A 16654-nucleotide genomic window follows, 5' to 3' on the forward strand; every position below is an offset into this window, starting at 1 on the left:
ATAATGCTTAATACTCACCTCCTTGGTATGCCCTTCAAGTACAGATATAGGAATCTATAAAGATAAAGATATTTTTAGGCATAATAATCTTTTTTGGGGAAGGAGGAGGATATCATAGTTAAATAACTACATTTAATTAGATGTTCTACGGAGAAAAACAGAACTCAAATTTACTGCAATCATAAATAAAATAATTTAAAACCTATTTTAAATTATTTTATCAATGTGGCTAATGCTTTAATAGAAATTTTGTCTTGAGATTAAGAAGATAAAAAGAAGCCAAGTAAATATCATTGTAATCACTGTCATCTTTTCATAACTTTTCTATATTATTTAGATATTTTGTGGAAAATATTTCCAGTTTCTGTATAACTCCTAGAGTTACAGAAACTGGAAATTCTGTAATTCTAGGAGTTACGGAAAAATACTTAAGCATGACTTCACCACGAAACAAAAAAGCGATATTATTAAGAAGTGTCGTGGCAGAACAAGTATCAGCTGGTTTTCAAAATTTTGGCAGTTCCTGATCTCATCAGTCGCACTACCAATTGTTATTCTATAAAATATTTATTCTCATCTTCAAGGTACTTTTTTTTTTCTCAGTGTGATCCTTCCTAGCATTAGTCAGGGGCTTTTGGGAAACCTCTAACTTGAATTAACTGGTTAGAGCTAAGGGTAGGGTGTTAGAGGTTAAAACCATCCTTGGCTACAGTTAAGGGTGGTTTTAATCTCTGGTCACTTAACTGGCTACAGCTAAGGGTAGCATGGAATGAGATTTTTTACTGTGTGTGATGTGAGCCTGTTTTTGTCTTTTGGCCAAGTTTTTTTTTTTTTTTTTTCCCTTCTTATTTCCCTTCTTGTATATCTACTACTCAGTGACCCCAATTATGTCTGTTATAATATGGGCCTGTCTAGTCATCCCAAAAACTACTACTCCTTACTACTGGACTACTTTTTGACCTTTGAAATAACTACTTATTCCCAAGAGAGCATCATTATATCACAGCATAATGAAAGGATTCTTGCACAGCCTTCAAGCAGTTTTTGTTTAATTCAAGAATAAACATATGCATAGAGAGGGAGATGCGGCGCCTCCGTAGCCAGGTGGGAAGGAGCAGCAGTGCACAGCACACGCTTCTTGATTAGACCGGGGTTCGAGCCCGTGACCACCAAATACGGAGGATGCGGAAAGGTCAGGGAATGACCATCACATATTCCCAGAGCAATATGGCCTTAGTTGCTAATGCTCCTAAAAACCAAATAACAACAAACAGAGGGAAATGCAACTAGCTATATCCATCAACTATGTACTACAACTGTATTTACTTTCAAGAGCTACAACATGTTGGCAAAGTGCAAGCTGAGCTACACTAGACTATCAACTATAAGATTCAACACCCAAATTCAACAGCCAAATCAGAGAAAAATGGTTAAGAAATGCAATCTATACCTCCAATTTTCAAAGCTATTTTTGTATTGCCATCTATTATAAACTTGCATCTACTTGGAAATAGATAAAAGATAGTGGCACCTATTGGATGACCCAAAAAAATTTGCCAATAAACAGCCAAATTATAATGACCATTTCAAAATTAAACCTTGACAATGTAAACACGTCATGCTAGAATAACTGTATAATTCTCACACGAAAATCATAAACATACCATATATATGTAATCCACAAAGAGTTAAATATAAACAGAAGCAAAAAAAAAAAAAAAAAAAAGTAGTGGCATATACACTGGTGTTCAAGGAACACATTTCTAACCCTTTTTCACGATGGTATGATACATAAATGACTAGCATCACAAATAGAAATATAAACAAAAGATATTTATTAATAGTTAAGGCAAAACTAAGTAATATTTGACAGGTGCTCTCAAAATATTCCAAAATGAGCATTTGCAACCACTATACAACAGTTTTGGTAAACACAACAATTATGGCTGAAATGTTATCAGAAGCCCTCAGTTTGCTTCAGTTTATCATTTTAAATGGAAAACAAAATGAAAAGTTCACCAAGTGCAAACTAATATTTAGTTGAATCGCCTCTGGCCCTGATGACAGTAGCACACAGTTGAGGCATTAACAAGATCAATTTCTGAAGATAATCAACTGATAGTTCATGGTTCCAAACACGAATTATGGCTTCCTGAAGTTCACAAAGGGTCTTTGCAACTGCAGATTCCATGCGATGCCAACAGTTCTTTATAGGATTCAGGTCCGGGCTGTTTCCTGGTCAGCTAAGAGTTGTAATGGACCATTCTTCCAACCATTTTTTCCCCTGTAACAAATGTAAACACTTTGTTGTCGAACCTCTAATGCAGAAATGAAGCTAAAGTAAATACAGAAGTGCCTACTTACACTTTTCGCCCAATGACAAGGAGCAGAATCATCCTGAAAGATGCAGTTACTTGGCAGGTTGAAATGGTCTCTAATGGTAAGCAGCAATTTAATTTGCCTTCCAATATAGCCAGGTACCCATTGGCATTTACGAAACCTTTTATAAACTGCAGGTGACCTACTCTGCAATACGAAATGCACCCCTATACCATTTGGCTGGTAGGGAATTTCACTGTAGACACCACGTCTATGGAAAATCGTTTGCTTCCCATCAGAGCCATACAGGTTGGATTTCTTCTCATCCGAGAAAATAACTGACTTGACATGCTCCTTACACCAAATTAATTGGGCTTTTTTTCATTTTTTTTGTGTGAGGAGGGGCTTCTTAGGACAACGGGCTACAAGTCCATTTTTGAAGAGGCATCTTCTGACTGTTACTGCACTTGTTACCACTCCTGTTTGTTCTTCCCATTCTCTTTTCAGCTCAGATGAAGAAGCTTTACTGTTTTTAAGGCATAAGCGCTTCAAAATGCAGTCCTATTTTGGCATAGATACTCGTTTGCGTCCAGTTCCTTTTTTCCTATCAGCAGAACCAGTATTCTTGAGTTTGGAAAGAAATCTACTCATTGTCGACTGATTACAAGACACTCTATAAGCAATATGATGGGAAGAATATCCTTCCTCACGTAAGGCAACAATAGCACTCTTTCTTCACTAATTGCATGTAACTCGCCATCCTGACTCAAGCAAGGAATTACTGCAACTCTTGCAGAGCGTGCTTTTATAGTTGAAAGTAAAAGCTGATGCAATATTATGTCATCACCTATGCATGTCACTGTTATCTGATGCAATCTGTAAGGTTGCCATATACTTAAATTATTCAGATGTCAATTACAATTTTAAGGGGTGATGCACTTTTTTTGAACACCAGTGTATATTATTAGTTGAATGCGTATGAAAAATTTCTGTGAACAGTTTAAAGCTACCCCGATAAATTATTCACTCACTGTTAACTCATGGATATTTCATTGCATCTAATCGTTAAAGAATTGACTAAAAACCAAGAAAAAAAGGATACATTATAGTCAAATGACCAAAGTTGGAAACAGCCAATCAGAAAAGCACTCCCTTTTTGGAAAGGGGTGATTTTCTGATAAAAACTGGAAATTGAGCAATGGGGTATGATAAAAGACGAATAAAAAATGCATACAGCTCCAAGAAATCTCAAATAAAGAAAAAAGGGATAAATTACATAAATCCTAATTAATAAAACACCATTTTCAATTCAACAGAAATGTTAAAAATTAAATTTTTATACAAAATAGTCATTTGTTACACACCATGAAATCACTTATGTTTTTGTTAGGGATATGATGGGTCAAAGATTAATGCCCCACCATTTTTTTATAATCTTCCTTTCATCTGATATGTTACATTGTCTTTTCAAGACACACGTAACATATCAGATGAAAGAAATATTAATGCACTTATTCGCCATTTGAAATGGTGAATAAATTCATTAAAACATTTTAAATATGATTTCAGAAAAAAGTAGCAAATAATGACAATAATATGCATACTCATTACAAATAGTTATATGAATGAAAATATTGACACATACCTGTGGCTTACTTATATTCCATATCTGAATTGTCCCATCTCCACTAGCTGTAATAACTGTATCCTCATTCACTTCACTCCATGTAACGTCAAATAATCCATCTTTCCATTCATATATTCCAACAGGATTAACAGTGCCTTCTGGTGCATGTTGCAGAAGAAACAGTTTGCCAATTCCTGGAAAAAAAAATTTATAATTAATAAATAAATACAGTATTATTACCTTCAAGAAAGCAATTTAATATATTATAAATTATATCATGAATATATTAATGAATTAGAATTTTTTAATAAAAATTTACTAATGCAATCAATACTCAAACAGTGTTACCCATCAAGATAATCTCCTTCTATCATCTTTTTGCTAACTTTCAAATGCCTTTTCTGAAGAAGTTATGTTGTTTGAACCATAACTGGATGGCTTCAATGACATCCTTGTTATTTGGAAATAACACCACCTTAAAAAGCATATCATATTGTGGAAGGCTCTTCCACAGTTCCCTTACCACTCATGAGTGGTAAGGGAGCTGTGGAAGAGACTTCATTTCAGATTCCCTCTGTGGGTATTCACTGACCTCATTCTGTGTGAGACCTGGCATTATCTTGGTGGAGATTCCTCTGGACTACTGAACTCTACTTCTTGACAATATTTCCAGCTTTACTTTTCCTTCATTTGTAATAGCATCTGTGCTAACAGTTGTCTATACTCTATGACAGTAAAGTGTTTTAGCAGTTATCACTTGTTTGGAAAGGTCTGGGTTATTTTGTCTGATTCTTTTACATTCAGAAATTCCTCCAGTCCTGTTAAAGACTTGGCATCTTTAATCGGGGCAGTAGTTAGCCAAGCTAAGGCAGAGGGAGTAGAGTTCCTCTGTTAGTTATTCCAGGCTTATCAGTCTGACCAACTTGCATATCAGCCTGTGAAAACACACTTGGACAGACAAAATACAGAATGGTGCAATATGACCTAAGTTGTGGATGCACCTAAAAACCAATAACAACTGGAACAAGTTTTCTGCTCTACAACACATTCATAGTCATATTGAACTTTAAATGCCGAACAGGCAACCTTTCAGGAGTGGTGTACCACATTCACTCCATTTGGGTGGGGGACTATGTGAAAACTATTTTTTTTTTTTTTTTTTTTTTTTTTTTATATAAAACTGAATGAGTGCAGAAAGAGGCCTTTGGCATATAGCTAAGGGCTTCAATTTTAAATTATACTGCAACAGCCATGCTTGTCTTTATGATGATTTTTTTTCCATAATACTTCTGCAACATTTAGACCTCTGCCAGGCACACTAGTGGTTAATGTCCACAAAAAATTCCTAAATTTGAAAATAAAAATATCTATTAAAGTGATATCAATGTCAATGTGAATTTTAGTTTCGTTTTTTTTTTCTTCGTCACTGGATTGACTTTTGACCTGTATCACTAACTGTTTTGTTATTGAAGAAATGTGGATATAAAAAAAAGAAAATGTTATTTTTAGGCTTTTAAGCTTCTCCATATAATTATCAAGTGCTCTAAAATGTGAATTAAGATTAGCAGCTTTTTTTATTGTCCAGTCAAGTGCACTGGCTCCATGTCTGAGCATATCATATTGCAATGATGATGCTTTGCTTGCGTCAGATGTCGTTCACATTTATCATCATTTTAATGCAATGGTCAGGCCACACCTTGAGTACTGTATACAGGTCTTGAGGCCACATTTTAGGAAGAATGTAGAGCTGCTGGAAGGAGCACAGAGAAGGGCAACAAGATTGGTAAATGGAACAAGGAATTGCTCTTACAAAGAAAGGCTTAAGTTTTGCAAATTACAGTGTCTGGAGACTAGACCCCTGCAAGGTGATCTGATTAAAGTGTATAAGGCCTTGATTGGTTTGAGCATGCTGAATGCTGATGGGACTCTTCCTCTTGCCCAGATTAATCACCTGAGGGGACATAATTCAAATTGAGGAAAGACAGTTGTAGAATAGATATGTGAAAATTTGCCTTTAGCCAGCGGGTGGTTGATTGCTGGAACAAACTTCTATCTGTCATTGTAGAAGTTGACAGCTTAAATAAATTCAAGGCAGAAATAGACAAACAATTGGAGCGAATGGATGGGTGAAATGGGAAGGGTTTTTTTTTTTTTTTTTTTTGCTGATGCTGTATAAGCTTGCTTTTTTGCATCATATGCCTCTTCTAATGCTAATGTTATCCAACCACTGAAGCTTGCAGGTTTTTTGATTCTTGTTTATTTCAAGTTTCACACACCAACAGTGAAGATAATGCCACATGCAGGCATTAATAAACAAGTTATAAAAGCATGTCTAAAGTGCAAATGTAAAGCATGTCAGGAGGTATTTTAAAACAATTAATTAAAAATGTCTTCAAAAAGAGAACAATTTTCAATTATTTCATGCCTTTATTACAAGCATAATAATGGTGGAAAAAGTCAACCAACATGCCTGCTAATGTTATATTTTATCATGCCCAGTAGAGGGTAAATTAAACTGTTTTCTTATGCCATTTGGGCAACTCCTTAGTGCTGTATTTGGCACCAGCAATGTTGGTTGTCAAGAGAAACAAAAAAAAGTTACTGAATTTGTTTACCACTATTAATTAACAGCAAATTCAAACTATATTCTATCATATCACAAACTGTAATTATTATTTTTAAATATTAAAAGGGTTATGTTAATTGGAACTAAAATGCAGGAAAATCATTTAAGCATTTTAATGATATTTATCCATAATGCTGGTCATCAACTAAGACTACATTTGTTCATTACTGATTAACACATATTTATACACAGAGTACTTCAAAAAATATTAACACTTTAGAAAATATTTTGGTTTTCTTTGCATTTGGCTGAAATAGCAACAAGATTGACTTTGGAGCAAAGAAAAGTTTCTGCATGGATGGAGGTCTTTCAGTCACCCACAGTGGTTCACAACAAATATCGAGATTGACAATTTATCACGTTTGCAACAAAGTCATCAAAACCGGCTCACTTTCTGACAATTACAGAGGTACTATATATTACACAGAACGCCACACTCAATAAGTGGCAACTTCTTGCACATGTTGGAGAACTATGCAGAAGACAAACAGCCACTATGAATCTGACTTACCAAATACTTTTATTTGGATGGTGCTCCATCCCACTTTGCTTTGAATGGCCGTGCCCATCTTAACAGTAAACTTCGACTTGATGGATTGGCAGAGGAGGGCCTCTGAATGGGCAGCACATTCACCAGACCTTATGCCTTGTGACTACTGGCTGTGAGGTATGGTAAAAGAACATGTTTATGCAACCAAGCCCCATGATGTGCAACACCCCTGACAGAAAATTGAAAATATAATTGCAACAATATCACATTTTCTTGTGATACTACCTTGGAGAAGATTTCAGGCATGTGTTTGGGACCAGCAATGATGGAAAACATGTGGAGACTCTTTGAAGCTATGAACATACATTTGCTATCATATTACAGTGTATTATCCATTCTGTTTCCATTAAAAATGATAACCCCATATAAGTGTTAAATTTTTTTGAAGCCCCTGTATGTAATTTTTAAAAAAATACTTTCACTGTGTGTCATGTGCGAATAACGGCTGACAGAGTGGGAGTAAATGTTCACTCATCTCAACCCAAAAAATTCTTGAATGAATTTATTAAATTACTGAAAACATGGCTAAGAATCCCGGTTCATCTGTGACCAGTGGGACTGGAAATTTGCCTTTCAATCAAATTTGTTCTAATTGAAAATGCAATTTTCAATCAGAACAATTGTGATGTTCACTCCCAGTTCTATAAATTTTGGATTATATAGACAGAGGGCCTATTTATGGATTTTATATTAGTATTAAAATGGCATAATGATGCTAGAAAGCCAACTTAATCTGCATCTACCAGGAAAAAAATAAAAAATAATAAAAAAAACTCTCTCCCATCATCAAATGTGCCTCTCCCAAATTCTTCCTTGAAGAATACAATGTAAATTAATTACATTGTATGAGGAAGCCCATACTTATGATGGTATGGCACTGACCAAGGGATACCCTTAATGACACCTTAAAATGAAAGTGCCTGATATGATAGCCTCATCTGTACAGGACTAGTTACAGAAAGCTTTGCTTTCATTTTGTTAATAAGAAGCAGTAACCTTCAAAATATCATTTTGTTTTGCATCATTACTTTGTCCACTTTTACAAAAAAAAAAAAAAAAAAATCACATTTCTGTATTAACAACCAGAGTCTGTGTTGCAATGTTATCATCCTTCACTGTAACTACTGGGAAACTATATTTTTATTTTTATACTTTTAACAATTAAGCAACTGTTAAGCTATATTACTTACTTAATTATTAGCTATTGTTACTTTAATAATAAAGTAGCTTAACCTAATGCAATAGGCTAATGTTTCGCTAGGTTACATAACTAATTATTTTCAACAAATCGCATTACAGCAATCAGGTACTGTGATTTAATAACGGCTAAATAATAAAAAAAAAAAAAAAAAAAAAAAGAAAGTGAAATTGTTATTGGAACAGCATTGACAGTTATTTCATATCTAAAAATGTTTATTTGTTTACAGAAGTGTGCTCGCTGATTTTAATGTTCTCCGAGCTGAAAAACCCACAAGTAGCTCAAGTTGAAGGGAGGGGGGGGGTCCCCTGTTCCCTCTACCAAAAGTCAGAAAAATACAACCATTCTATAATTAAGTAGCCAATCAGAGTTCTTTGTGTATTTAATACAATAAATAACAAAAATATGTAACACTTATAAGAGAGAAGATAAATCATTCTCAATTCACATATCATAACATGTCACAAAAGTACAGCCAGTTTACTGAGAGTAAAACAATGCCAAAAAAAAAAAATAATAAAACAGTTTTCTGTCGCACTGCATTCAGTTTCATTATCATTCATATAAGGTTGGATCTGAAATTTAAAAGTAGCCAAATGAAATGTGTGCTTACCCAAAGAAAAAACATTTAGAAAACATCAAACACCACTAGAGAGTTCGATCTTTCTAACAAGACTGTCTAGCATGCAATTCCAATATTGCACCATAACAGTAATAAAAGATCAAACTCATAATAAAACAAACAATCATATCACAGCAACAAATTAGTAATGCTAAATTTTTAATTCTCCTCCAATCCTCCTCTGATCTTTTTTTTTTTTTTTCATCCAAAAGTCATCCATGAATTTCTTGTAGAATTAAAGGCTTGTAGGTCTTTTGCCTTGACACCAGTCATTATCAAGATGCATACCACGTACTTTACAATGTGCAACCCTCTTATATGTGTGCCACCAGATTTAGAAAAACCACCTCTCAGATCAGTGTGGTTCACTCTTTAAGTGCACCCTGAATATAGAATTTTGGTTAACAAATCACAGACCAGTTTCTTCAAAATTTTGCTCCCTTGTCATATGTTACAAAGGAGCTTTGTGTGTTTGTAATAACTGGGAGCAAAGTGCAGGAGAAATTATTGATGTTAAACATAAGAAGGGCACCTGGGGTGGCTGGTATCTATCAAGTTATATTCAGGGGAGGTTCCCACGGACTGGAGATGTGCAAATCTATCCTAAATTCATAAAGGGGATCAAAGGGTGACACGAATAATTACAGACCTGTTCGTTTAACTTCTGTTCTGGGAAAACTAATGGAGTCACTGGTTAAAGAGTTGATACAGGATCACCTAGACAAGACAGCAGTAACAGCTCAGACACAGCATGTGTCTGAGCTATTTCTATTATTATTAAATGTTAAGGGGAAGTCTTGTCTGACCAATTTAAATGGATACTACGATGTGGCCACAAAGGAACTGGATACAAAAACTAATTTTGATATCATATACTTGGATTTCAGGAACGCTTTTGATACTGTTGCACATGGAAGACTGCTGTACAAAGTGGAGAAGTATGGCATTAAGGGCAAGTTGCTGCTATGGATAAAGGGATAATTGAGTGGGAGAAGACAGAGAGTCGTAAAAAATGGACACTGCTCTTCATGGACTAATGTTATTAGCAGAATCATCCAGGGTTCAGTGTTGGGTCCATTATTGTTTTTATTTATCAATGACATTGGTGAAGTTATAACAGGCTTAATGTCCAAGTTTGCAGATGATACAAAGGTTGGCAGGGTTGTTAATGACACTAATGACAGTACACTACTGCAACAGGATCTAGAAAAGTTGAGCAAATGGGCTAAGAGGTGGTAACTGAAGCTTAACATTGACAAATATGAAGTACTGCATACGGGTAGCAGTAACCCCAGAGTAACGTATCAACTGTGTGGTACTACACTCAGGGTGGTAGTAAATGAAAACGACCTGGGGTAATTGTGCAGTCAGATATGAAGTTTTCTGAGCAGTGAAAATGGTCTGCAAGAGTAGCTCATGGTGTCTTGTCAATGATATACAGGAATTTTTCTAGCAGGAATAAGGAGGCAATTATCCCCTTGTATAAAGCAATGGTCAGGCCACACCTTGAGTAATATATACAGGTCTGGAGGCCTCATTTTAGGAAGGATGTAGAGCTGCTGGAACGAGTACAGAGAAGGACAACAACAAGATTAGTGAACGGAACAAAGGGTTGCTCTTATGAGGAAAGGCTTAAGTTTTACAAATTACAGTGTCTGGAGACTAGGCACCAGCGAGGTGATCTGATTGTGGTGTTTAAGGCTTTGAATGGTTTGAACAAGCTCAATACTGATGGGTTTCTTCCTCTTGCTCAGATTACACACTTGAGGGGGGGCATAAATTCAAATTGAGGAAAGACAGTTGCAGAATATGACAAATTATGGTTGTGCATGGTGAATCAATGTTTGCAAAATATATATTTTCAAATGATGTCAACTATGTTAAGGAAGGAAGAAGCAATTTGCAGGATAAACAGTTTAGTTGCCCATACACCAAACACTGCTGCTAATGTTGCCAAAGCTGAACACACACACCATTAAAGAGACACATCATGTAACTGTAAAAGACAATGATATGCTTGACATTTCATATGGTACAGCTTGAATCATCAATTAGGAATTGAATTTCCAGTAATGATACATTATTAATGCTGTTATGCATTTCTATGACAGAGATTTAAAAAATTTCATCAAACACTGAAATAATTGCTTGAATGTTCATGGTGATTATAAACCGATGCTCTGACATTTAGATTATGTATTGCTTTGTAACCACACACAATTTCATTTCTATATCCAATTTTTGGATATAAGACACTGATGATCTTATTTTCCTGATTTTCACACATAATTTTATAGGATGCATCAAAAGTTTTATTTATTTCTCTCCCTCCTTACAAGGTAATTCTAATAATTTGGAGAATTTTTTTGTCAGTTCAGTTAATTTTTTTTTGACTTCCACTGCTAGTGGCATCTCTCAGATGTGGCATCTGAGAAAGGCCACTGTTTTAAATTTTTCTGTTTTTTTTTTTTTTTTTTTTTTAATTTGTAAATGAAATCATATTTTTCTGTGTACCTTTGTCTACCAATATTTTCTAACTCATTAAGCAGTATTTTCTGTTTTCATTTTGATATATTATGGAATATGAAACATTAATTTCTTTGTTTACATTTAACAGGCAAGTGTATCTTTCTTCTAGGCAATTTCCGTGCCCATGTGGTGTCTGTGAAACACCCACCAACAGGTGTCTAATCTTTCCGTACAACTTCGGTAACGCCAGCTAAATGTGAAACAGCTGACAAAAATAGACACACTCATGTTACATCTACCAGGTGCCCTGCGAGCATTTGCATTTCAATCCATGGATGAGTGATATTAAAAAAATACAATAAAAATTTATTATTATTGTTTTCTCTTACTTATTTTAGTTCAATATTTTTGAACTGTGTTTAGCAAGTCATTATTAAAATATCACTATTTATTTTCAATTCAGTAAAAAGGCTAAAATTTAATTCTCATAACTAAAACAAAAGGTGGTATCTCATAAGCATATGAGATACCACCTTTTGTTTTAGTGAGATACCACACCTCACAAGTGTCTTTTTAAATTGCAGGCACAAGTATTGGAAGGTTAAATATGTGAAGCATTTAAGTATGGAAAGATGTGTTTGTTGTTTATCTAAATGTGTGCTGGCTTGGCATGTGCAGGAAAAGCGTGGACTTCTGTAATGCCTCAGATAAAACCATTACACCAAAATCAAATATAACTTCGTTACAGGGTCACTACTGGTGTAAAGTCAGGTGCAAGAGTTCCCATTCATTCCAACAGCTACAGATCTGGGTTACGTGGGACACTGTCATAGCAGTAAATGATGAAATGAAATCTGGACAGGGAGAGACTATGATATTATTAACTCCACACACAATCACAGCAAGGGTGGGGCAACCAGTGCAACTGTCAATGGGACACACAGTTGTCTGTTCCATCAGGGCTGGAGTTTAAGAGACAAAATATTTAATCTTCACAAAGAGTGCAAAATTAGCCAGTTACAAAACTTTGATGACTACTACTTTACATTATGCTTTCAAAGGGTTGATGACATGTAGCTCAACCAATTATTAAAGCCCTTTAATTCTTGTATGGTATTACCAAAGTCGTAGCTAATGTGAAGCAATTGACCTAGCTGTATCAGAGGGTGCAAAAACACGGAATTTAAGAGATGTATATATTAATTTTTTAAATTTGAAATATAAAAAAATTCGCATGCATGACACACATTATGCAGTATTTCATTACTTATTTATTCACTATTAATTTAAGAGTCTATGGGGTACAAAAAACAACCCACTATGCTTTTTAGTGGGTTTTGCTGAAATTTTCACTTTTGTAAGTTTTTTGTCATATAACTAAAGCCCTGTGAGATAGCACTGCTATTCATAAATAACAATTTACTTAATATTATGGAAATTCTGATTATTACAGATGCAATATTAGAACAACGTAATGTTACCATTTCAACTAAGAGAATGAAGTCAAGCATAATTAATTTTATTTATTTCACATCTAGATTGCAAATGGATCCAAGTTCTACGTTTTAAACCCTTAAGCTGTTAATTAGGGAAAGGGGGATGGGGAAAGCAGTTTCTCGAATGGTAATCCACCAAGATATCCTTCAGATTTAATTTTCTGGCTCCATTAGTGGTATGCAAGTGTGCAGAACTTATGTTTCTATTTGTTTACTATGACTTGAAAAATGTCAGGTGGTAGGAAGGGTCTTTGTCCCCGTCATTTCCACTGAAAACAATCCTCTAAAAATAATTATTCCTTTTTCTATTTTAAAATTATCGACTTTCACTATGAATGTTTCTGGCTATGCCACTGATCCCTGAAACAGAAAATGCTTTGTCGCAGGTGTTAAAGGAATAAAATACATAGTTATATGTGCAGTTTATGGATGGACCACGAAAATTTTCTCAACATATAGACCGGTGAGATGTGCTATATGTCGAGAAAGACCCTCTAAAACGCAGAAATCATATGCGAATGTTTATTGATCTGTAACCTCGCCTACTGTTCACCTTAACTGATAATGTTAGAAACTTTTTTTTAGCCGATTATACTAACCTGCGATGCCATAATGCTGGCATGCTGCACAAGCTAAAATCTGTGGATGAAAAGGAGAAAATTTAACACCATATCCATGACAGCCAGGAGTACGAAAAACTGAAGGGTACATCTTGTAATGTCAAGACCGTGAAGCTAATGAGGCGCTAGTTTTGAAGGCTCAGCTAGAACGTAGCGTGAATGACGAATATTTGTACATAAGACCTCAGGATAAGTAAAATAAACATATACCATTAATTCCTTAAAAAGTGACATGCACTCCATTATTTCTTTACATTTTTATGTTTCATATCGCTTCCTCGTATTTGTTTACAAAGACTGCACTGCCCTCTTTCGGAAGCAGAACTAACAAGATATACTAAATATTTTAAATACCAAAAGGCGGCAGTTCTCAAACTTCATCGGGGGGGGGGGAGGGGAGGGCAATAGTGATGAAAATACGACGAAAAAATTGTGGGTGGGCCGTATACCGGGTTAAAGTGTGATGTCACCCTCGTATGAAAAGGTTTGCAGGTGCTGCGATGCAACTGTTCATCAAAAATTGGTTTGATTTATCGGAGTTTTGTAAATAAATATCAAATCAATAATGAATTAGCATTAGCACACATCACTCGTAAGAATTTTTTCCCCGAAATATAGTCCATATACTTCATGTCACAGATTTCGGTGTCTGGTGGGTAGTCTAACAGAATCCCTCAAACAGATTTAACTATTCATCGATCACAATATTTGACAGCAGCTGTACTGTGATCTGTAGAGAACTGCGGGGCCGAAATGGCCTTTCCAACATATCCTAGACGTTTTCAATTGGATCCAGATCCAGAATTAGGCAGGCCGAGTAGATTTGGAAATCCTAGGAATGTTTCTCGAACCATTCAGATACAATTGAAAACAAAACTCTTCCCCTTGCAAAAATTATTATTATTATTAATAATAATAATAATAATTTTTGCAAGGGGAAGAGTTTCGTTGTCATATTAAAAGAATACATCACAGTGCGGGTAAAAATGAAATACTGCAGGGTGAAGCTAGCCCGATACGACAGAGAGATACTCGTTGGGGGTAACACGACCGTCTAACAATATGAGAAGACCAGTATACGTACCGCCAGAACATAGCCCACAATATGATACCACCTTCAGCCATTTGAGTGGTGGACATGAGACACCTTGATTGCATTGTTTCATGAGGTTCAAGGCACAATATAGCATTAGTAGCCCTTGTGCCATTAAACAAGCCATTAAACAGACTATTATGAGGTTCATGCCAAACTTTCATACCATTGGTGCAAAAAAGAAAAGTGCAAGACTCCTCAGGCCACATGGTCTGCCCTGGTCCACTGTTCCATAGTCCAGTCTTGGTACTCGATTTTTTACAGAAATAAGTTGGATTCGTATAGGCACACACCTAACAAAGTCCCAGATTCAACTCCCGACGCAGAGTTCGGTTGGAAATGGGTTTTTCCTCACCTAAATTGAATTTTTCAATCATTTGCTGAACACTGAAACTTCTTATCTGACTCGCAATTCGTTTTGACTTGCTGTAGTACCGTTTCTGGAAGACCAAACTTTATCTCACAGTTCTTCTCTTCAGAGCTGCATTACAGTTTGGTCTTCCACTCATTTTATACTTTTGAGACGGTTACTTTCAACACACCAGCGATTTCCTTTTTTCTGAATTGTGGTTTCTTTTAACCGTGCACCCATCCATAACACCTTTCTGAAAATCGGAAAGATCACCTGTCTTCTCCATGTGTTGCTGAGTTTTAGGCCATACTGCGCCGTATATAATATATTTGCAAATTACGTGATGTTCTGTGATCAATTTGCTATTTTGCTGGGCAAAACCTGTAGTTTCTGGGAGAATAAATTATACTAACCTATCCAGAGACCGACTAACGTCTTCCCCATTATCAGATCCACTAAGCCCCTGGAGAGCATACAGTATATATATATATGATACCAAAGAACTTGTGATTATTCCATGTGATAACTCATATTTGCAAAGCGTTTGTTAATCTCTTGACGTTAATTCCAAAATGTTTCTAATTTTCTGGCCGTGAACGTAAAAGCCAATGTCACAATAATACACTGTTTGAATGGTACCAAAACACATACGGGATAAGATGGGCAACACTGAATCCTGAGGACACAGTTGAGTAATAGCATCTTCCACCGAAGATCAAGTGCAAGTTTTGTGAGTATTGATATATAAACTTTTAATGGGGTGGTTCTATAGGCAGTAAAGACAATTCTGAGGGCAGCATTAGTTTGGATAAATAAATTGAAGTAGTTTGTACAAAATGGAGAGAATGGCTCATTATATTATAAAATTTATATGACAGTTGTACCTAAGTGTGCTAAGCAGCAACAAAGGATACAAAAGTATATACTCAAGGTATTAAAATAATTAAGTGAGCTAAAGAACTGACATGGAATTTAAAGAACACAAGGCGGTGCCAAAACTAATAGGGAAGGATAGACAGAAAGGGAAGTATTAAAGGTAGATAAAAGGGAAAGAATGTGAAAAACCTAAATGATATATTGAATTATTGGAAATTAAAGGCTGAATTAGAAAGCCAAATTTAGCAGGATGAAACCATAAAGGAAAAATAAATGATTAAAATAATTGCAAAGAGAAAGCAAACATCAAATAAAAAGGGACGAAAGGGTATTTTGATATCATAAAATCAAAATAAGAAAAGAGATAAATTATTAGAATATTTGAAATATTTGATGCATACTACAGTGGCGGACAAAAAAACTGCATCACTTGTGAATTTTGCATGTTTTGTGCTGCATTGTGGGTTGCAGAAATGTTCGAAATGCATTTGTTAGATAGGATATATATATATCTGTGATTGAAATCCAATAAAAAGACTCCACCTGATATACCTAATTGCCCTAAATATCTTCCCAAAGGGTAAAATGCGTAATTAATGGAAATATGAGAAATCATGCAAATGGCAATCATGACAGCCAAACATACATTTTATTGCATATACGTGTACAAACTGAAATGGCAAGTTAAGGTAATGTACCGTAAATCAGCAAAATAAGTCCTCAATATTTTGTTGTTCTTCCTCGAGCTGCAATTACAGCCTTGCAACGATCTGGCATAGAGTTAATCAACTTCTGGATATACGGTT

At 35.3% G+C, this 16654-nt stretch overlaps 1 protein-coding gene across 1 annotated transcript in view; it reads right to left on the minus strand.

Moving 5' to 3' along the window:
• Pex7 (peroxisomal biogenesis factor 7) overlaps positions 1-13809 on the minus strand; it is a 51878-nt gene extending 38069 nt beyond the window's left edge. The window contains exons 1-3 of the mRNA XM_090378983.1: positions 13507-13809; positions 3965-4140; positions 19-54 (exon numbers count right to left, since the gene is read on the minus strand). Of these exons, the coding sequence (XP_090235109.1) occupies positions 19-54; positions 3965-4140; positions 13507-13618 (324 nt within the window). The 5' untranslated portion in view covers positions 13619-13809. The remainder of the gene's footprint in view (positions 1-18; positions 55-3964; positions 4141-13506) is intronic.
• Positions 13810-16654: the final 2845 nt, after the last annotated feature.

Source organism: Mastigoproctus giganteus, chromosome 8 (genome assembly GCF_048544385.1).
Source record: "Mastigoproctus giganteus isolate SK-2022 chromosome 8, ASM4854438v1, whole genome shotgun sequence".
NCBI lineage: Eukaryota > Metazoa > Arthropoda > Arachnida > Uropygi > Thelyphonidae > Mastigoproctus > Mastigoproctus giganteus.